The sequence below is a fragment of the Elaeis guineensis genome, chromosome 3 (assembly GCF_000442705.2).
Source record: "Elaeis guineensis isolate ETL-2024a chromosome 3, EG11, whole genome shotgun sequence".
Taxonomy (NCBI): Eukaryota; Viridiplantae; Streptophyta; class Magnoliopsida; order Arecales; family Arecaceae; genus Elaeis; species Elaeis guineensis.
In genome coordinates this window covers 81,675,909-81,699,041 of record NC_025995.2, presented here as the reverse complement: position 1 = coordinate 81,699,041, position 23,133 = coordinate 81,675,909, and the positions used below count along the sequence as shown (strand labels likewise).

Sequence of the window (23,133 nt, the reverse complement as noted above, 5' to 3'; positions counted from 1 at the left end):
TTTTGCTAATGGAATAAACTTATTGTATGATTGAATATAGTCGTACGTACACCATATGTTTGACATTATATCATACAGGAAATTATGATTTATTTCTCTCTAATTTTGAATGTTCTAATTACTAAAATCATTGTTGAATTATCGTATTTCTGATGAAGAAATTAAAAAATTTTATTGTGAAATTTCTTTTCCTTCTCACTAGTACTATAACTATGTTAGTTTTTCTCATCCTAATCTATTTAATTCAAAAATAATTTGGAATTAAGGATTTTATCTTTCTTTTTTCTTCACTAACTTATTTCATTTAATCAATCTATTTTAGGTTTTCTTTTTTAATTTGTTTTCCAAACCTCCTAGTCTGCATAATATTCTAATTCATTGGTATTAAGGTACACACCTATCTTTCTCACCCTCAAACTTGTCACAAAGGTATAGATTTTGGCATTTCGAGGAGCCAGTTTGTCGAGTCCCTTTCCTCGTGTCTTGCTAGCCCGCAAACTACAGCGACCTCCGCGCGTCCGCAGGTCACGAGATCAGACACCAAAAATTAAAAAAAAAAAAAAACCTTGGCTTGGTGCGCCCAATGTGCCAGACTTATATACCCCTCCCTTAGAAGGCCGATTTGATTGATTTGAGTTGCGGCGATGATATGATAGCCTTGAAGACCAAAGCCGGCCTAAGTGGATCCCACGAGCGACGACAAAAAAAAAAAAAAAGAAAGAAAAGAAAAAGATAGCCGTTATAAATTTAAATTAAATAAATAAACCAACCATTCCGAAGGGACTCCGTAAATAAAGAGAGCTGGGGTAGCAAGATGAGGGCCCGAGAACAAAAGCTCCAAATCAGTGTAGGAGAGAATGCGGAAAAGCGAAGGAGAACGGTGGGGATCTTCGCACGCTTCCAAGAGACCCCACCCCTCCCGTTTTTGTACCTCCACTCTGCCTTTTTTCTCCTCCTGCATAAAAACAAAAAAGCTTTCTCCCGTTTTCTCTCTTGATTTATCTTTCGCATTCTTTCTCCTTTTCGTTTTCTTGGTTTTCCTGTTTCCCATTTAGTTGCTTTCCCTCCACACTCTTTTGTGCTTTGATGAAGCTGGAGGGCTGGGTCCATGGGGCATCCATGCGAGGATGGTTTAGTAAGATATGCCTTTTGGTGTTGTTGAGCTATTTTCTGGTCATTGATATTTTTCTTTTCATGGATTTGTTTTGAAAGAAGTTGGTTTTGTCTCTCTCTATTTTGGGTTTGTTGTGACTCGTAGGAGGAGGAAAGAGAGGTCACAGAGGAAGTTGTGGTCATTGAAATAGATGTAAAAGGTGATACTAGGAGGGGAGAAGATGATGTGGTGGTGGAGATTGATGCAGAGTTCAAGCCGATAGATCACCTACTCCAGCCTCCGGATGCGGACCGGACTGCGAAATGGCCGATGCCCGGTTCTTCCCTTCTACATGTAAGCTCTTACTAGTCCTAATAGAGGCATTTTTTAATTGTTATATTTGATTGTATTGGTCTATAAAATTCAATGATTAATGGGACTTTTGGTTAGTAAGATTCTGTTCACCCCTAGCATGAGAGATTGGAATTATTTTTATTTAAAGAGATTTGGATTGCAATTTAGCCCAGGTTATGTGTTAGGGCTTCCTCAAATGATATTAGGACTGATATATATGTTGACAATCTTTCAGATGATGTTGGTAGTGATAAATATGACTGTAAAGTATATTCTTGAAAAATTTAATCCCGAATATTGGATTGAGACTTGACTTTTATAGAATATAAAAAGTAATCAGAGAAATGTCTTTGTATTGGCCTTCATTTAATAAGGGGACTTGAATTTTGAATTGTGATGATGTGGGACTGTGTAGGTCGGCTGTTCTATAAATCAGGATTTACTTTGAATGGTTTTTGTTGCTTAGAATTTGAGGTCATTGTCCCTACTAAAAATATGTAATACTACATTGAATTCATACTTTCAGTGGCCTTGGTCTAGATTGAGCACTGATAGTTAGTAAACCAAGAAGTTAATAATAGATTGCTGTAACTAGAAAATATGAAACGATATTTTTTTCCTTACCAACTTGATCTTGTTGCGCCCGGTAACAAACATGCATGAACCATTTCTCGAAGTATGTGTCCAGATAGCCCAAAGTCTCGATAGTTAGCTCTAAGTCTTCCAGTCAAAAAACATCGTCGATGAAGACGTATAGGTGCACTATTACGTGGTGAGGATTGCAATTTTCCATGAATTTTTCATTTTTCACTTAACGATGAAACTTCGCTTATTTTTTTTTTTGAAGATCGACGAATCAAATGATATTTCTATTCCAATTTCTGCCACTTCTTCTCCCTCTGAATCAAACTTTTTCTTGTCATAATGTTCTGTTCCTATTATTATCAGTTATTATTATCAATAATACAGTTCGAATCGTAGATGTAAAAATACAAGAAGGCAAATCCTCCCTCTCCATTGAAACAAATGAGATTGTTGCTGATACAGTACATAAAAAAAAAACTAAATTAACCAAATTTTTCTGATGTAGAGGCAATCAAGAAAGCTGCATAAGTGAATATATAACCTATGGAAAAGTGGGCTAATCCAACCAATCTTGCTTGCACAATGGAAAGAGCCACTGGCTTATCTCTCCATCGAATTAAATTAGCCAAAGGTGTGCATTCATGAGCCCATGCTAAAGTTTCAATCAATTCCTGCCAATATCCACACCAGGAAATTAAGAACATAAATCCAATAGCCCAAACAAGATGTCCAAATAAGAACATCCACGCCCATACCGATAAACTATTTATACCAAAAGGGTTATACCCATTGATAAGTTGTAAAGAGTTTAACCATAGATAATCTCTTAACCATCCCATCAAATAAGTGGAGGATTCATTAAATTGTGAAACGTTACCCTGCCATAATGTGATGTGTTTCCAATGCCAATAAAAAGTAACCCATCTAATGGTATTTAACATCCAGAAAACTGCCAAATAAAATGCGTCCCAAGCCGAAATATCACAAGTACCACCATGTCCTGGGCCGTCGCAAGGAAAACTATAACCAACATCCTTTTTATCTGGCATTAACTTGGAACCACGTGCATCTAAAGCACCTTTTACTAAAATCAATGTAGTTGTATGCAAACCTAGAGCAATAGCATGATGAACCAAGAAATCTCCGGGACCTATTGTTAAGAAGAGCGAATTACTATTCTCATTAACAGCATTCAACCAGCCAGGTAACCATATGCTTTGACCAGCATTGAATGCTGGACCATTCGTTGAAGATAAGAGTACATCGAACCCATATGAAGTCTTACCATGAGCGGATTATATCCATTGGGCAAATATGGGTTCGATCAATATTTGTTTTTTCGGAGTACCAAAAGAGAGCATGACGTCGTTATGAACATAAAGGCCCAAGGTATGGAACCCGAGAAACAGGCTCGCCCAACTTAAATGAGATTTGATAGCTTCTTTATGGTCTAACATTCTTGCCAATACATTATCCTTATTCTGTTCCGGATTGTAATCTCTAATGAAAAATATAGCTCCATGAGCAAAGGCTCCTGTCATGATGAACCCTGCGATATATTGGTGATGAGTATATAAGGCAGCTTGAGTAGTAAAGTCTTGTGCTATGAATGCATAAGCAGGTAAAGAGTACATGTGTTGAGCTACTAAGGAAGTAATAATCTCTAAAGAGGCTAGAGCAAGACCTAATTGAAAATGAATCGAATTATTGATTGTGTCATAAAGACCCTTATGTCCACGTCCTAATCGACCCCCCGGAGGAATATGTGTTTCTAAAAGATCTTTGATACTGTGTCCAATTCCGAAGTTAGTTCTATATATATGACCAGCAATAAGAAAAATAAATACAATAGCTAAATGATGATGAGCAATATCGGTCAACCATAAACTTTGCGTTTGTGGATGGAATCCCCAAGAAGGGTTAGAATGGCAGTTCCGGCTCCTTGGGAAGTACCAAATAAATGACTACTCGAATCAGGGTTTTGAGCATAAAGATTCCACTGATCCGTAAAAAGTGGTCCCAACCCTTGAGGATACAGTAATACCTCTAAAAAATTATTCCATCTGACATACTCTCTCCTGGATCCGAGAATAGCGATATGAACTAAATATCCTACCCAAGCCAAGGAACTTACTCTGAAAAGTCCTGACAAATGATGATTAAGATGAGATTCGGCATTTTTGAACCACGAAACACTTGGTTTCTATTTGGGTCGTAGATGTAACCAACCCGCTACTAAGGATATAGCAGAAAGAAATAATAGAAAAAGAGCTCCTGTATAAAGATCCTCATTGGTGCGCAATCCGATTGTATACCACCACTACCACCACTGATAAACACCGGAATAAGCGATATTCACTGGGCCGATAGCACCCCCTCGAGTAAAGGCTTCTACAGCTGGTTGACCAAAATGAGGATCCCAAATTGCATGAGCAATAGGTCTTACATGTAAGGGGTCCTGTATCCATGACTCAAAATTTTCTTGCCGAGCTACATGAAACAGATTTCCGGACGTCCACAGAAAGATTATTGCTAACTGCCCAAAATGAGAAGCAAAAATATTTTGATAAAGACGTTCCTCAGTAATATCATCATGACTCTCGAAGTTATGTGTGGTAGCAATACCAAACCAAATACGATGAGTAGTGGGGTCCTGAGCTAAGCCGAGGCTAAACCTCGGAAATAAAGCTTGGGTCAATACTATATTGCAAGTTCACTCTAACCTTGTAAGAAGGCATGTGAATTATGGATTTAGAAGGAAGATTGCAATTTTTCACACCAAATATCCTAAGAATTTCAGTGTAGTTTCTGGACCCCACTTTGGTATTTATTTCGATGAAAGAATGTTAAACACAAAGGATGTTTTGTAATATACAAAGTATCAAAGAGCGGTTTGGTATTATCAATGGCACTTAGAATTGGTCGCCTCTCAAAAAACTCAAGAGGAACAAATCATATAACTTGTTTTAATTCAAATGCACTAATAATGATGTCTTAAACAGGTTTTGAAACTAGCTGGCACATGATGACTAATCATAACATGTCAAATGGGGAACTCTAATCTAAACTTGATCTACTGTTCATAAAGAATCTCAAGTTTCCAACACCTTTAGATTTAGATGTTGGAAATATCTAAATTTAATTGTGCATGGATCTTAGAGTCCAAGTTTGATAAAATCAAGGGATGCTATTTGCTGGTCAAAGAGTCTTTTGTATTTTCAAGAAACCTTATTTCAAGAAAGGGTAGTAGAATTAGTAAACCAAATTAATATTGTCTTGTTATTAGCAATGACTTTTAATATTTTCTATAAATATTTAAAATTTTTCTCTATGTATAAAATCAAAATGTTGCTTATAAATATGGCTCTTAGTATTTTGTGTAGAAGGTAATTGAAGGGTTTGTAAAATCACCTATATAAAGGGATGTACTTGAGCCATTTGAGATCACGAAAGTTCAAAGAATTCCAAACAAAGTTAAAGTTTTTTTTCTTCTATTAGATCTACTATCTTCATATCTAGAGAGAAATCCTACAAATTCTCCTCTCATCCTCTATCCACCATAACAAAGTGGTATCAAAGCTATGGCTAATGTAGGAGGACTTTCACAATTACCTCTTCTTCATCTCACCAACACCAACTATGAAAATTGAAGTATTCAAATGAATGTGTTGCTTGGATCTCAAGATATTTGGAGCATAGTCGAAAAAGGCTATGAAGAAGCTGGAGAAGGAGATATGCTCATGGAGCAACAATGAGAGGTCCTGCGGGACAAGAGGAAGAAAGATGAGAAGACTCTTTACTTAATCTATCAAACCATAGATGAGTCAACTTTTGAGAAGATTGTTGCGGCCACCACCTCCAAAGAAGCATAGGAGATTCTCCAAAATGCATATAAAGGAGTTAAGAAAGTGAAAAAAATTTGCCTTCAAACTCTTGGAGGCGAATTTGAAGCTCTACAAATGAAGGAGTCCGAATCCATGTCGAATTTTTTTTCAAGAGTCTTGACCGTTGTCAACCAATTAAAAAGGAACGGCGAGACCTTGAGTGATACACGAGTAGTAAAGAAAATTTTACGCTCATTAGATGTCAAGTTTGACTATATCGTAGTCGCCATCGAAGAATCAAAGGATTTGGAGGCCATGACAATTGATGAACTCATGGATTTCTTACAAGTCCATGAACAAAGGCTTAATAAGAAGAAGCAAGAGCCTTTGGAGCAAGCTCTTCAATCTAAGTTCACTTTGAAGGATGGAAAAGAAGACTCCAAGAATAAAAGAAGTCAAAGAGGCCGAGGACGAGACCGTGGCCAATGGAGAGGCCGTGGACGTGGCTGTGGATGTGGAGGCTACAATAACAAAAAGGAGTTTAGCTGAAGTCCAAAAGGAGGGTATGAACAAGGAGGCTCATCTAGAGGCCAAAGGTATGACAATTTTAAAGTTCATTATTTCAATTGCAACAAATTTGGTCATTATATTTCGAATTATTGGTATAATAATGCTAATCAAGTTGAAGAGAAGGCTCATTATGCAAAAAAGAAAGAAGAAGATAGTGATGAAGTCTTGTTGCTAGCTTGCAAAGAAGATGATACCAATGAGCAAAATGTGGTACTTGGACACCGACGCAAGTAATCACATGTGTGGCTATAAGAACATATTTGTGGAGTTGGACGAATCGGTGAATGGGCATGTGTCTTTTGGTGACTCCTCCAAAGTAGACGTGAAGGACAAAGGTAAAATCTTTATTCAATTAAAAGATCGAAGTTATAATTTTATCTCTAATGTTTATTACATACCGAAGATGAAGAACAATATTTTGAGTTTGGAGAAACTTTTGGAGAAAAGAAATAATGTGTATATGAAAAATAAAAGTCTAGTTTAGAGAGATCAAAAGAATAATTTGATAGCCTATGTTCAAATGATAAAAAATAAAATATTCATGCTTAACATCAAACATGTCAATGCTAAATGTTTGAATGCAAGTCTGAAGGATAGTTCATGGCTTTAACACTTGAGGTTTGGACATATTCACTTTGGTGGCCACAAACAACTATCAAGCAAAAAGATGGTGAGGGCTTATCACATATTGACTCTCCAGAATAATTTTGTGAAGGGTGTATTCTTACCAAGCAACCAAGGAAGAGTTTTTTCAAAGAAACTTCCTATCATGTAAAGAAGCCATTTGACCTCATCCACACCGACATGTACGGGCCAATTTCTCCAACATCTTTTGGAGAGCATCATTATTTTCTAACTTTTATTGATAATTTTAACAAGAAAACTTGGGTGTATTTTTTGAAGAAGTCTGAAGCATTTTTCACATTCAAGAAGTTTAAAATAATGATGGAAAAAGAATGTGGCTGCATGAAGGCCTTGCGATCCAATCGTAGAGATGAATTCACATCCAAAGAGTTCGAACACTTTTATGAGGAGCATGGTATTCGGTGACTCTTGAAGGCATCCTATTCTCCTAACAAAATGGCATGGTGGAGAGAAAGAATTGAACCTTTTTTGATATGGTTCGAAGTAGGGTTCGCCGTATCGGACCGAACTGCCCGATACGGGACGTACCGAACCAGATCGATGCCCTGCAAGTCCGATTTGGGGTTTTTTTTTTGAAAAATCCCTCTGAACCACATCGAACCGCCCGGTTCGGTGTGATTTCGGTCCATACCGTGCAAAATCGGATGATATAAAATGGTTCGACATCGATTCGATGTGAACCGAACCGTGCCGACAACCCCACGTGAAAAAATGGGGAGGGGGGAGGGAGGAGAGGAGTGGGGTCTGGGCTGTTTTTAAGTGACAGCCTAGTACCTAAAATTCTCTGAGAAGTCTCAGAGAACTCCGAAGGTGCTTTGGTCTCAACGAAACCGTTGAGACTTTCAAAAAATTAGAAAAAAAAAAACTCCATCAAATTGCAGGAGTGGTTCGAGGAGAGATTGATCTTTGGTCGGAAGTAAGATAATGTGTTATTCTCTTAGTAAATATTTTATTTTTTTTATTTTTGTTGTTAAAAATAGGATAAGAATGAGGAAGTATGAAAATAAGAGAAAATCATGTCAAAATTTTATGATTTTGATATGATTTAATTATAAGTGATAGATCTTTGAAAGATCTACATGATGACATCAAAATTATTAATTTTTATTAATTATATATTTTTTAAATATTTTATATATTTATTCATTTAAAAATTAATAAAAAATTAAATTTAAAGAAAAAAATCAGAGTTTTGGAATCATGTTTAGAAAGATTCAAGCTACTTAAATCTAACCTCAATTTTTTTTTGCAATATTTGAAATTTAAAAATATTTTTATAATTATTTAAATAATAAAAAAATATTATAAAATAAAAAATATATAAAAATAGTGTTATATTTTAGTTAATTTAAAAATATTATTTGAAGCATATAACATATTTATTTTGAATTTATAAATTTTAAAATTATTATTAAAATTATTTTAAATTTATATATATTTTTTTTAATTATCATTAAACTATCGTGTTTTGTTATACTTGCAGATATTTATAAGAAAAAAAGTTTAAAGCATGACGTTCGTTGACTAATTAATCAACTATTTTTTAACATATATTTATTTATACAAAAATTATTAAAAAATAAAAAAAATAAAAAATTAGAGTTTGGTATGCAATTGAGAATAATGTTTAGAATGATTCAAGCAATTGAAATATTTGAATCTAATTTGAGATTTTTTTAAAATTTTTTTTTATAAATATTTAAATAGTAAAAATTATTATCAAATAAAAAATATATAAAATTAGTGTTATGTTATAGCTAATTCAAAATAATTATTTGAAGCACAATATTTTTTTTGAATTCATAAATTTTTATTTTATGTATAATATATTTTTAATAATTATTAAACTACAGTATTTTCTTATACCTACAGAAATGAGTAAGAAGAGAGATCCAGAGCGTGACATCGGTTGGGATAAGGGTGAGATGCTCTCGGCTCAGCATCATTGAAGATGTAAATGGTACAACACAGATTTCAAGAGAGGAGGGGTGACTAGGTTGAAGTAGCACCTGACTGGTGGTTATCCTGATGTGTCCATGTATCGAAAATATCCGCAAGAGGTTCGACAATTGATGAAAAAGTATTTTGCTGATTCAAAAATAGCGAAGGAAAGGACAAAGCAGAAAAGATCAAAGTAGACCGTCGAGCTGCAGAGCCACTTTCTTATCACTTTAGAAAGTCAGAGGAGGCTTCTACTTCAAATAATGAGGCACAGATTGAGGCTGCCATTCAGACGAACTTGGTGGATCAGTACCGGTAAGAGGAGATGGTCCGGTATAGAGAGTGATTTGGACCATCATGCTATGAATCGAGGTCTGGATCAGCGATCGATGAGGAAGAATTTGAGTTAAGGACTACCTCAGTCAAGAGCCTGGTGGTAAAGGGAGCAGACGCAGCATGTCTTCTTTGTTTGGAGCTTTTGATAGTAGGAGATCTTCCAGAGATATTCCAGTAGGAGCCACCATCCGTGATTTGGATCTACATGCTTTGCCCAGCAAAGATTCAAAGCAACAGAGGATTGATACTATGCTGAAAAAAGATAAGAAGAAGGATATGTGACGAGCTATTGGATCATGGTTTCATTTCAGTCATATTCCAGCAAATGCAGCAGCCAATCCTTACATTGATCTGCTATTTCAGTCATAGAGGCTGTCAGTCAGGGTGTAGATCTGTAAGGACCTAAGGACATCTATGGTCAGCTTCTTGATAGCAACAAGGAGGATCTGCAGAGATGGATTGCTTCTTACAAAAATAAATGGCCTACAGACGGACTGACAGTGATGTGTGATGGTTGGATAGGTCCTACTAGACGGAGCATCATTAATTTTTTGACATACTGTGATGAAAAATATTTTTTCACAAATCAATTGATGCTTCAGATAAGATGCATGATGCTACATATATTCTTGGTCTGATGGAGGAGGTGATTGATTTAGTGGGTGAGCAGCATGTCGTACTGGTCATCATAAATAATGGACCACAATATAAGGCTGTCGAAGAGTTGCTGATAGATATACTGAATCCTGTGTGCTGCACATTGCATTGATCTTATATTGATGGATATTGAGAAGATTCGTAGAGTGCAGCATGTAGTGGAGATTGTCAAGACTATTATTAAATTCATCTATAATCACACATGGATTCTTTCATTGATGCGGACGTATACTGGAGGGAGATCTTAAGATCGGGTAATACACGATTTGCTACCAACTACATAGCACTTGATAGTCTTCTTCAGAAGAAAGCAGTCCTACGTCATATGGTTGTCAGTGCCGAGTGCAGGAGAGCAGATATGCGAGGGCTGGCACTGATGGAAGTCATGTGGAGAACTTGGTGACGAGTCAGTCATTTTGGCAGTAGGCTAAGAAGGTAGTGAAGGCTATTAAGCCATTATATGAGGTGCTTCGCGTCGTGAACAGTGAAAGATACCTCCAAATGGGTTTCTTATATTACATGATGGAGAGGACAAAGAAATAGATCAGTGAGAATGATCCGAAGCATGCTCAAAAATTCATTAACATCATTGAGCCCGTTGAAACTATCAGATGGGTAAAGATTTGCATCTAGCCGGTAAGCATGTATTCAAAAATATTTTAAAATATTTTTTAGAAGCATGCTTCTAAAAGTATACTTAATCTTGAAATTTATATGCAGCTTATTATTTGAATCCGAGATTTCAGTATATCATTTTCGAGATAGATATAGACAACGACCTTCTTGCTGCTTTTTGTAATGTCATATATAAGATGGTGTCCGATCCAAAATCACGTGTTGTGTCTGTAAGAGGTATGCTAGTTTAAAACAGATGTGATTATTCAACTGAATTCGATCTGTACTCAATAATATATTGATAAATTTAATAAATATTTTTTTTTCATACGAAATAGTTTAGAGAGGGATCAGACAGCTTTGAAATCCCATCAGCGGTCGTAAGCAAAAAGTAGATGAATTCAGATAAATTACATATCAATAATGAGCAGCATAGATTGATATGTAATTTTGCTTAATAATATCATCAAATTTGATATGTGATTTTGCTTTTGCAACTGAATGGTGGATTCATTTTGGAATGTCAATAGAATATTTGAGACATGTGGCTGTCCGTATTCTTTCTCAGACGGTCTCTGCTAGTGGCTGTAAGTGCAATTGATCGACTTTCATTCTTATCCACAGTAAATAGAGAAATCGTTTGAACAAAAATACCTCAATGATCTTTATATGTTCATTACAATCTGAGGTTGAGGCTAAAATGCATTTAGAAAGAAGTACAGTTGAAGTACAGTGATCCGACGTTAGATGATTATACTGACGAGGACGACGATCCGATCATCGGATGGCTTGCAGATCAGCAGCAGGAGTCAAGCTTGATAAGTCGGGTCTCCACGACCAGCCAGTTGGTAGCTAGGGAGATCAGAGTGATCCAGGGCAATGGGCAGAAAGAAATATTCTACATATGGTTTCAGCTGATCAGCCACAGCCTGAGGGGCCACAAGGAATTCATTCATCATATGACTCGATGTCGATACATCTTTTCAAAGGTTCAAGCGACAGATGTATAGACGAGGTCGACAGTCAGCAAGAAGGCATCCATCCTCCCAATCATAGAAACTCAATCACAGAGGGGCACAAGAGAAAAAAAAAAATAGTTGCACGTGCACCACTCTCGAGAGTACAGGAGCTATCTGGCTCAGATTCGGATATCAGGGAGAGTAATGATGATACAGATAGTAGTCATGGATCTGATGATCAGAGAGAAACTGGAGGACAGAAGATCACTGTTTATGAGACATAGCCACAGGGTGATATTCGATTCATCAATGAGTCTTAATTTACACATGCCACACAAGATAGAGATCATGATGGATGAGTCGGTAGAGACCATGGGGAGTCGATTTCATATAAACAACGGGCTCTTAGAGGTCATCCAGCACACGATGCAGCTGCAGACGATCTTGCATGTGGAGTAGGATCCATGGATGTATCTGGATCATCCTCGTATTATGGATCTATTATCCGCAGCCACCTTATGATCCATATGGATATGGTGCATATGAGGCATCATCTTCTAGTGGTTACTATCCTATATAGTCTGGAGCATCTTACGGATCAGATTTTGCTACCGGCATATTTGGATGGATTCCTCCACAGCCATACCATCATCCTGAGGATACTTCTCAGAGTCAGAGTTTAAACGAGAGATCTAAGATGTCTTACAATACAAGAGGATATCTTATGGGATGAATATTCAAGAGTACGGTACAGTTTGGATAGAGGGTTGGACTGATGTCCCTCTAGATTATGTTGATCATCCAGATATCTACGAGCGTTACAGACACTCGATGAGAAATTAAATACAGAATAGATCTTGAGATTGGTATATCAGTTATTGTGCTTTATACTTAAACATTTAGATATATTTTTATACATATTTTATATATTTTTTTAAATTTTAAGATGACATAGTTGTAATATAATGTAAATAAATATATATTTAAAATTTTAGATCAAGAGTTTTTATACCGCTATCTAACTCAAAATTGAACCCAAATATGTCAATAATATGCAATATAATGTAATTTTGGGATTGTATTTATGAATTATTAACTTGAACATCCAAAAAAAATGAAAAGAAAAAAAAATTATACCGGTACTGAATCGGTACGTCGAAGCGTACCGTGTGTCGGTACGATATGATACCAGTATCGTATCATATGGTCCGGCACCGGTACCCATCCGTATCGGTACAGGGAATCTTGGTTCGAAGTATGCTGAAGACGAAGGACATGTCGAAGAATTTTGGGCGGAGGATGTAAATGTGTGATCTACTTGCTCAATTGATGTCCTACAAAGGGCTTAGAGGATATTACTCTGCAAGAGGCATAGAGTGGAAGACGACCTAATATCTTTCACTTGAAAGATTTTTGGAAGTATCACCTATACTTATACTCCAAACCAAAAAAGAGTGAAGCTTGAAGATGAGTGAAAAGTTTATCTTCATCGGCTATGATGCTTGATCTAAAACCTACAAGCTCTTTGATCCAAAAACTAAAAGGATTCATGTTAGTAGAGATGTGGAGTTCCATAAAGATGGCATGTGGAGTTGGCAATCAAATAAAGAGCTATTTTATGAAGAGAAGAAAGAAGAAGAGAAAGACTCAAAGGTGGATTTTGAAGTTTTTTCACCACCTTCATTTGCACATTCAAGAGTCACCTCTTTTGGATGATAGTCCAATGCAAAGAAAGATAAGAAGTTTGCAAGAGCTATATGAGGTAACAAATGAACTTAATCTCATTTGTCTTTTGGCTAATAATAAAATATTTTTTTAAAAAAATAATACAAGATAAGATTTGGAAAGCCGTCATGGATGAAGAGATCAAAGCAATAGAGAAAAATAATACTTGGGAACTTACGACTCTCTCCAAGGCCATAAACCTATAGGTGTCAAATGGGCTTACAAGAAGAATACTTAGGATATATAAAGAAGTACAAAGCAAGATTGGTGGTCAAAAGCTATAAGAAATAAGCCGGTATTGACTATGAAGAAGTGTTTATCTCGATTACTCGTATGGAAACTATAAGACTGCTTATCTCTATTGCCGCACAATTTAAATGGCCAATTCTTCAAATAGATGTCAAATCAGCTTTCTTGAATGGCTTTCTAGAAGAAAAGATCTATGTGATTCAACCTGAAGGGTATGTGAAGAAGAGTCATGAAGAAAAAATTTTGAAGTTGAACAATGCGCTCTATGGCTTGAAACAAGTACCTAGAGCATGGAATAGTAGAATTATGCATACTTCAAAGCTAATGACTTCATGCAATATTCATATGAGCATGCCTTATATATGAAGAAGAATGAAGATATATTTCTTATTTCTTTATATGTAGATGATCTTATTTTTACAGAGAGCAACTCTCAAATGTTTGAAGAATTCAAGCAAACTATGACCCAATAGTTTGAGATGACGGATTTGGAGATTATGTCATATTTTCTCGGCTTAGAGGTCGAGCAAATATTGAAGGTATCTTCATTTCTCAAGAAGCATATGTAAAGAAGATTCTTAAGAGACTTAAAATGGAAGATTGCAAGCCAATAAGCACCCTCATTGATTATGGAGTCAAACTATCAAAATTCGAAGAAGGTAAGGTGATGGATCCTACTATTTATAAAAGCTTAGTTGGAAGCTTAAGATACCTCACATGCACAAGATCGGATATTCTATATAGAGTTGGCTTACTAAGCCATTTTATGGAGGAACCAAATTCTATACATTGAAAGGCCACAAAAAGAATTTTTTGTTACATCCAAGATACTATATCTCATGGATTAATGTATTCTCTTTCTTATGATTTTCGGCTTTTTGGTTATTCGAATAGTGATTGGGGAGGAGATTCAGATGATAGAAAGAGTACAATTGGATTTATTTTCTACATGGGTAATATGGCATTCACTAGGCTTTCTAAGAAACAAGCTATTGTGACTCTTTCTATTTATGAAGCAGAATATATTGCGGCATCTTTGTGTTTGCCAGCCATATGGCTTAGAAAATTGTTACAAGATATTTATTTCTCTTAAATTAATGCTACAAAGATATATGTGGATAGCAAATTGGCACTGGCTTTAGCAAAGAATCTGGTTTATCATGAAAGGAGCAAGCATATCGACATCCGTTTTCATTTCATAAGAGAGCATGTAAAGGAGAAGAATGTGGAGTTAACTTATATGAAGACTCATGATCAAGTTGCAGATATCTTCACCAAGCCACTTGCAGCGGATCCATTCCACAAGCTCAAAAATCTTCTTGAAATGAAAGATGGAAGATAATTAAGTTTAAAGGGAGGTGTTGGAAATATCTAAACTTAATTATGTATAGATCTTAGAGATCAAGTTTGATAAAATCAAGGAATGCTATTTGCTGGTCAAAGAGTTTTTTATATTTCTAAGAAACCTTGTTTCAAGAAAGGATATTGGAATTAGTAAACCAAATTAATATTGTCTTGTGATTAACAATGACCTTTAGTATTTCCTATGAAATTCACCTAGAATTTCTCTCCATGTATAAAATCAAAGTGTTGCTTATAAATATGGCTCTTAGTATTTTGTGTAGAAGGTAGTTGAAAGGTTGTAAAATCACCTATATAAAGGGATGTACTTGAATCATTTTGGATCAAGAGAGTTCAAAGAATTCCAAACAAAGTTAAAGTTTTTCTTCTTCTATTAGATCTACTCTCTTTATATCTAGAGAGAAATACTACAAATTCTCCTCTCCTCCTCTATCCACCATAACATTAGATAATTGATTTGATATATGGAGATCACAAATTAGGATCAAGCTTGTAGAATGAAAATAGATGTAATATTAACATGATAGATCTAAAAATGGTCTTGCACTTGTGTAGAGGTTGGTGCAACCTAGTGTAGGGTGGAGTGCACTCTTAGAAAGTAATATCATTATTTCACTTAAAGCATGTATACGATTAAGCCAAGGTCATAAACAACTATTTAAAAGAATGCATTTAGAAACCCAATGTCTTTTAAACCTATATATATAATGATCAATTTTATGTCTTATTTAGATAGAGAGAAAGGGATGGTTCAAAAGCCTTCATTGAAACAAGGATCTCTTTCTTATTTTGCCAATTTTGAAGTGAAATTAGCAAATGGTTTGCTAACTTCACCCAAGAGTGATATTTTTGTGAAAATTTTTGGGTTCCTCATTTTTTCTCTAATTTCTATGTAAATTACTTATGGGTGCTTCTGTTAGAGGTAGGGTTTATAAATTTTCACTTCTAATGTCAATGTTATCGATTATTTTTAGTTGCACACACATTGTTTGATGGTGTTTACTTGATTTTAGGTAAGGAAAAAAAATAAAGAAAAGAGATCTTTTCTTTCTTGAGAGTGGATTGTGGAAAGATATAGTATGTGAGCTTCCTTCACTTTAAAATATTCAGCCATATTCCTTTTTTCCTTTAACTTAACTAAATTGTAAAGGAAACAGAATACTTGATTTCTGAGTCTATGGCAAGATTTTATAGTCTTAGGCTCTTAGCTAGTGTAAGGTTTTGAGCAATTACTTGGCATGTGCTACATTTAATTTCTTATCCATTTTTGCAAAGGCCATGGGAGACATCTTTCTTTTTACAAATTCGTCCATATCCCTTTTTCTTTTTATTTGACTAAATTGTAGAGGAAATAGAATACTTGATTTATGAGTATGTGGCAAGACTATAGTCTTCGCCAGTGTAGAGATTTTGGGTAATTACTTAGCATGTGTTGCATTTGATTTCTTGTCTATTTCTGCAAAGGCCATGGGAGACTTCATGTTAGAAAACCTTTTTTCTTTCTTTTTGATTTTCTGGTTTTCTATTGTTGCATGTGAATTTGGGAATACCAAGTTATAATGATATTATGATGTTGTTTTAATAAATTTAATATTTGTGAAATTTAGAGAACCATCCTTATCTTGGTGGTAGGGCTGAGCATGGGTCGGGTTCGATCAGATTGAAAAAAAAATTTATCCAACCGAACCCAATCGAATTGCAGAAAATTCAATCTGTTGCTGATCGTTTATTATGTATAAATCATTTGAAACCAAAGTGAACGTTTGTAGCGGGTTCGGGTGGATTGTGTCGGTTTAGACTTCAGTGTTGACCCAATATTAATTTTAAGTACAATGTTGGCCCACTTAAGTTTTTTTTTTTTTTTGTCAATTTAATGTAAAAAATGTCTAAATCTTATAAGTTACAAATCTTGGCTTTTTTTTTGAACCTGTACAAATAAAATAAAAAAAGAAAGATTTATTCATCTGAAAGCAACTACATCTGAAAACTTTCACTTTAGAATTGTCTCAAATTAACGTGCTTCCATCAACAATTCAACATTAATATTCCATGAATCTAAATAGATGACGCGGTATTTTTTAGAATAAAGTATTGAAGTCTACACGACGCCGTTCCAAGATGAAAATGAGTTTGTGAAATATTATATCATTAGGTTCGATTTTATACGAGTTAAAAGAGTAGAAATTGAATCCGAACGTAAATAATTGATTTTTTACAAATCCCAATCTGATTCCATCTGATTTATGTCTTTCAAACCGATCGAAACCCATGTTTATTGGGTCGAATTGGATGGATTTCTTTGGGTTTCGGTTATTTGCTCAATCCTACTTAGTGGGGTGGTTTATAGATCGCAGCCATGGTGGTAAGGTTGGTAAAGTAGTCCCAAACCATCCGATTTGAGGCAGACCATGCCATATTGGAGGTGAATCGAGATAGTTCCACCCTGCAAATTGAGAAATCGGCAAAGGAGGTGGAGAGGAAGAAGGAAAGAGAGCAAAAGAGAGAGGGAGGAAGGGAGGGAGAGGGAGAGGGAGACAAAGAGGGAGAAGGTGGCAGAGAGAGAGAGAGAGGTAAGGGAGAGGTAAAGGACTTTTGAAACCCTTTCTCCTGTTCGATGCCGGAACAAGGGCAAAGCTCCTATTTTGATGCAAGATAGGGGCTTTGGCTTTGGCCTTTTTACATGTTTTTTGAAATCTTTTAAATGAAGTTGACAGCCACTGCTCGCTTCACTTTTTTTTTTTTTGAAATTTTTTAAAGGAAGTCAGCAGTGATGGCCGACTTCATTTAGAAAAAAATTCAAGTAAAAATGGGGCCAAAGCCCCTATTCTTTTTTTAATAAGGGCTTTGTGTCTGTTCCAAAGTCGCAAAAGCCCTCTCTCCCCCTCCCTCCACCTCTCTTGTTCTCCTTGACTGTCTCCTTTTCTCTCCCTTCCTCCCTCTCTCTTTTTCTCTCTTTCCTTTTCTCTCTCCCCCTCCCTCCACCTCTATCTCTCTATACTCTCTCTCTCTCTCTATCTTGCTGCTGCCCTTTCCCGACTCCCACACACTTCCTCTCTTCATCCCTCTCCCTCTCCTCCCTCCCTCCCGCTCTCTTTTCCTCTCTCCCTCTCCCTCTCCCTCTCCCTGTCCTTTCCCGGTTCCTTTTTTGTCAGTATATGCTGAAACAGCATGACATGGCACCATTCCACCGGCCTACTGGGCATGAGCGTCTATTCTGATACCATGGACGTTGCATGGTGGGATGCCTTCTTTATTGTCTCTAAGGCTGTGACGATGTTTTTGTAGAGGTTGAAATTTAGGCAGCTAGAGAACTAACTGTATCTTGCTGGGGTGGCTCATATAAGGCAACGGCCATGGCAAGGTTCCTTCATAGAACCATCCAAATATCTTGGTAGGGCGATTTATATATTGCTGGCATGGTGAGGTCCTTTCTTTATTATTTATGAGGTTGTGAGGCTGTGATGATCCTTTTATAAAGTTTGAAATTCAGTCAACTAGAGAACAAATTGTATCTTAGCAGGGTTGCATATATGATGCAGCCATGGGTGGGTTCCTTCTCCACTGCTTGGTATAATACAGATCTGAGCCTTTGCCTGTAAACATTTTTCTTTTTTTTTTCATAATTTTGGCTATGGGTTTCTCCTTTGGTATTTTTTTTGGGAAATCTGATGAGTAGCTTATAAATTATTTAGATATGAGGACCTAATGAGCTGACTCAACACCTGATTAGTAGTTTTTGGGAATAAGGTGTATGCAACTAAAAATTACTGATAAAATTGACATTAGGAGTGGAAATTTACAAAAACACCCATAAGAAGTTGCACAGGAATTAGAGAAAAAAAGGAGGAAGCCCAAATTTTCACAAAAATATTAATTTTAAACCTAACATATATTCACAAAAATTAGAGAAAAAAATGAGGAACCCCCAAATTTTCACAAAACCCTATCCCTAATAAAACAGTCTGTATGCAACTAAGAATTACTGTTGAGATTGATATTAGATGTAGAATTTAGAAAGAAGTCAGCAAATCATTTACAATTTCAGTTTTGAAATTGGCAAAACAAAAAAGGAATCCCTATTTCAATGAGGACTTTCGAGGCCTCCCTCTCACTTGCTCCCTCTTCCTCTCTCTCTCTCTCTTCCTCTCCCTCTTCGGCTCTCTCTTTGTCGGTATGCCCCGGAACAGCACCATAGGATCCATATTTGCAGGTCGATACGCTCTTCAATACTAGTTTGACAAACTTTGCTTGCGATTAATAGAAAGATTGGTTGCTAATGTTGATTGTTGAGGACTAATATTTGGTCTCATCCAAGAAATGAGCTGGAGGCCTTAAGTACTAGCATAGAAAGGGTTAGGCAACCCATGCTTGCCTAGCCATGTCAGTCTCTACGTGCTGAATTTAAGACTAGCAAGAATATGCTTGAAATAATCCCCAAGTTAACCAAGGCAAGAAGGGAGAAGAAAGGGCCATTAAATGCTTATCGAATATAGGTCCAAAAGCCTTCTCCTTTGGGCAAAGGCCCAACCTGATTAAGAAAAAGCATGAGCCATCTTGATGTAAGTAGCATTTAAGAATAGATGTGGGTTTCTTGGCTGGTCAAACCAAGGGATATAAGGATGAGTAGGATGAGGTATTTTTACATCCCACAACAAAGAGACATTTATATAAGCATTTTTTTGCATATATATTCGGATATTGTTAGGTTGCATTATTTTTATATAAGAAAGATTAGGATGAGAAATATTGCAATCAAGGTCCACCGAATTGGTACTAGGTGCAATATCAGTCGATGACTAGTATGGTACACTATTGGTACCAATTCATGCCATACCAACATTTAGTATGCTCGAGCATACTGGTTATCGCTACATCCCTTCTCTTTATTTTTTTCTATTTTTGAAGTTTTTTTCTGTTTTGAGAGATTATTTTAATATTTGTAGTTATTTGAATTATGATTGCAATGCTATTTTAATTTATTTTATGTTATATTGGTCTCCATAGACCATATGATCGATTAATAAATGTAATTGTGATATAATTAGCATAGGCAATGCACGTTTTTGATCTCGAAAATGCATATATTTAATTGATTTTAACTATAAAATATGTATCAATATCTGGCTCTTCATAGAGCATCTATGCTAATAGACATCATCATAGTTAGAGCTTGGGATCTGACTCCAACCTAGGTACTGTGCCCATCCTTGCACCTCATAACATGAGCTTCCTAGATAGCCACCCTAATACTGATCCAATTTCTGATACTAGGCTGGCCATCCCATTTGAAGGGAGATCAAGATAGCAAAATCTGATCAGTCATCTAGCTATAAGACTATGGAGGGTAGGAGTCACTTGAATATGATGTCTTAGACATAGGATATCCATACAGATCATACCTTGGTTGTGTGAAATAGGATCCAGAGTATGATTTGGATATCCTGAACCATCCATACAGATCTAGGGTCCCTGTTTGCATGCTCGATCTTCTACACTAGTACCATATCCTGAACCATCTCCAGGTCTAAGAATTTTGGCAACAAATAACATGGATTAGAGTATTGAAGTTTCAAACACCTTCATTAGTTTATTGCATTACCTAGTGAATCAAGAGATCATTGTACTCATTTAAGGTTTCATAATGTTCTGAGATTTTCTAGCACATATTAAATTTATTACGCAAAGGTTGTTGTGTCAAGATAAAATGTACTAGTGTAATAACCTAAGACTTCATTCAAAAAGACTAGATTGAAGATATTATTTGGATTTCTTACTCTGCGTAAGTATTGAATATCTTTTTAATATATATCTGATGTTGGACTAAATACACATCCGTATCCTCGTACACTCTCTCTATTTAAGTCCCTGCATCCTCGCAAGCTCAGGGTTCTAACCCAACCAAATTTGAGCACAAAATATACCATGATTAGTTGTGGTCAGCCCACTTTGGGCCTGTACTATAGTCTCTTATTCCACATGGGTCATGGGTTAGGTTCACAATGATAAAGTTTATGATAGCCAAGATCTCATTCAAAAAAAAGCTAATTGGGAGATATTATTTGGATTTTTTAGCTCTATATAAGTATCCACGATCTACCTAATATTTAACCGATGTAGGATTAAACATATATCTGCATAAATGCTCATATTAGCATAGAAAAGAATTTATTAAAATATGATATTATTTATACAAGTAAATAATTAAGTAGAACTTTTATTTCATATATAACAAGCAAACCTTATTTTCATTACACCTTGTTCAGGATGTGGGACTTTAATTTGAATCAGTCAAATAAAACAAATTCTCACAATGCATTTTCCTACTGAACATATTCTCACTCCATTGTGTTTCAAGTGGATGCGTAAAAGATCTTCATTTTGATTTCCAATGACTTGGCATTCACCTGTAAAATAATTTTGTTCCTACGGAATAGATGAGCTACAGAAATGACAAAACTGGCCACAGATTGGACAGGTTAATCTTTAGTTTGATGCTTGCGGAAAGCTTACAGATTGCCCCGAAACCCTTTTTTGTAGGTTGGAGGCACATTGAATGAGTCATATACGGAGAGCTTATGGAAGAAGACGGAATCATTAGCAACAAATGAAGAAAGAACAGCTCAACAATCTTCTGCACAAACTGATCGCAAGAGCATCACTCCATTGCTCGAGATCCTGTGCCCTCATTATTTAGCAGTCCGCAGTACAATATTTTTCAAGTGTTTCATCAATGTAAAGAGTTGGAATCTTGATAAAGACCATGCAATTGACTTTTGTTCTCAAATCCAAGGTCATTACAGTAAGTCCTCCATCCTACTACAGATGCTGTGACAACCTTTACCAAAGTTCGAATGATCGTTGATCGCTAGATCATGCAGTTTGATTATATTGTACGTGGGCAGAATCTATTTGATCTAAGATTTCAATGTTAGTGTATAAATAATGCAAACTATTAAAGGCTTATTTGGGAAAACTGAGCCTACCTGTAAAGCATTGATCAATATAGATCACTGTATTGGTTACAAAAAATGTACCACTTTTTCAGGGGATACAAGCCCCATTTTGAAACACTACTAGATCGCTTCTAATGATTCGTGTGGGAATGCTTCATGGTGTTAGACCCGGAGCTTTGCCAGTTACCACTTTTAATATTTTTTTTACTGACATTTTTTAATGTAGATTTAATAGATATAACTACTCTGTCTAATTCTTTTTCAATTGGGGGATATTCCTGGTCAAACTTTCTGTTGAAAAAGAAATTTGGGTTTTGATCGGTCTATTCGAGGCCCAAAATGATGAAATTCGGATTTGACCACTTTTAGAAGTGGCTCTATAGGAGCTCAAAAAGTTATTTAATTTCAAAAATTAGAAAAAAAGTGTCTCAATTAGATGTCGTACCAGTAAATTTTTTTCTCTGGAAGTTGGCTCGCAATTCATCTTCCTATATGACGAAGATGGATCCCACTCTTAAAATCTAACTAATCTTTCTTATAAAGATCAAAATAGTTCATATTGAATCTGATGACCCTCCTAAATCAACAAATTAACATCCTTTTGCAAAAAAAAAAGAAAAAAAAAAAAAAAAAGGATTTCTCAAGAACGCAAAAGTTGAAGTGCTGGTATAAACCTTGTGCCATAAAATGATCAATGGGTTACCATGTCTTCTGGTCCCAAAAAAATATCGCATTTCCACTTCATTGATAAGAGCGCGTAGTCTACAAGATCAAGAATGGTGGACTTGGAATAAGAGGTGACAACTTCGAGGAAGAACTCTGGCAAGACAAAATGAGATATAAAGAAAATAATATGGATGAAGGATGAAAGAAGTTTAGGGATAAAAGTTTTAATTACTTAAAATTATCTCATCCTCATTACAATTTAGGTAATAAACATGTACGGCCCCTCAAGATCTAGCCCTCCTTAATGCCACCTAGGTGAAGGCTTGTTGATCCCAAAAACCCACAAGAATTTCCTAGCCGATAATTAATGAAATTTAAATGTGTTACCCTGAATTCAACTGGTCATATAAACCAATTTCTAGCTTGTTTAAAACAAGAAGTCGCCCCATAAAGAAAACAATGACATCTGCCATCCAACCAAGTGGACTTCAATTCTCGTATGCCTAGCCTAACTACATGAAAACTGGTGTCATGTACATGGTGGTCAATCTTCCAAGAACCTGATAGATAGCAAACTAACATTCCATGGAATCCGGCTA

At 35.8% G+C, this 23,133-nt stretch overlaps 1 protein-coding gene across 1 annotated transcript; it reads left to right on the top strand.

The window, feature by feature from the left end:
- Positions 1-508: 508 nt before the first annotated feature.
- Positions 509-21,977, top strand: LOC140856089 (uncharacterized). Its single transcript, XM_073253256.1, has 3 exons — positions 509-1,135; positions 1,259-1,447; positions 21,453-21,977. The coding sequence occupies exons 1-3, from the start codon at positions 1,109-1,111 to the stop codon at positions 21,744-21,746; spliced, it is 510 nt and encodes a 169-aa protein (XP_073109357.1). The 5' UTR covers positions 509-1,108; the 3' UTR covers positions 21,747-21,977.
- The last annotated feature ends 1,156 nt before the right edge of the window (positions 21,978-23,133 follow it).

Excerpts from the sequence above, each read along its gene's own strand:
- LOC140856089 (XM_073253256.1), top strand. The coding sequence starts at position 1,109 with ATGGGGCATCCATGCGAGGATGGTTTA. Across the intron at positions 1,136-1,258 it reads ATCCATGCGAGGATGGTTTA|GAGGAGGAAAGAGAGGTCAC; the intron begins GTAAGATATGCC and ends TGTGACTCGTAG. Across the intron at positions 1,448-21,452 it reads CCGGTTCTTCCCTTCTACAT|GTTGGAGGCACATTGAATGA; the intron begins GTAAGCTCTTAC and ends CCTTTTTTGTAG.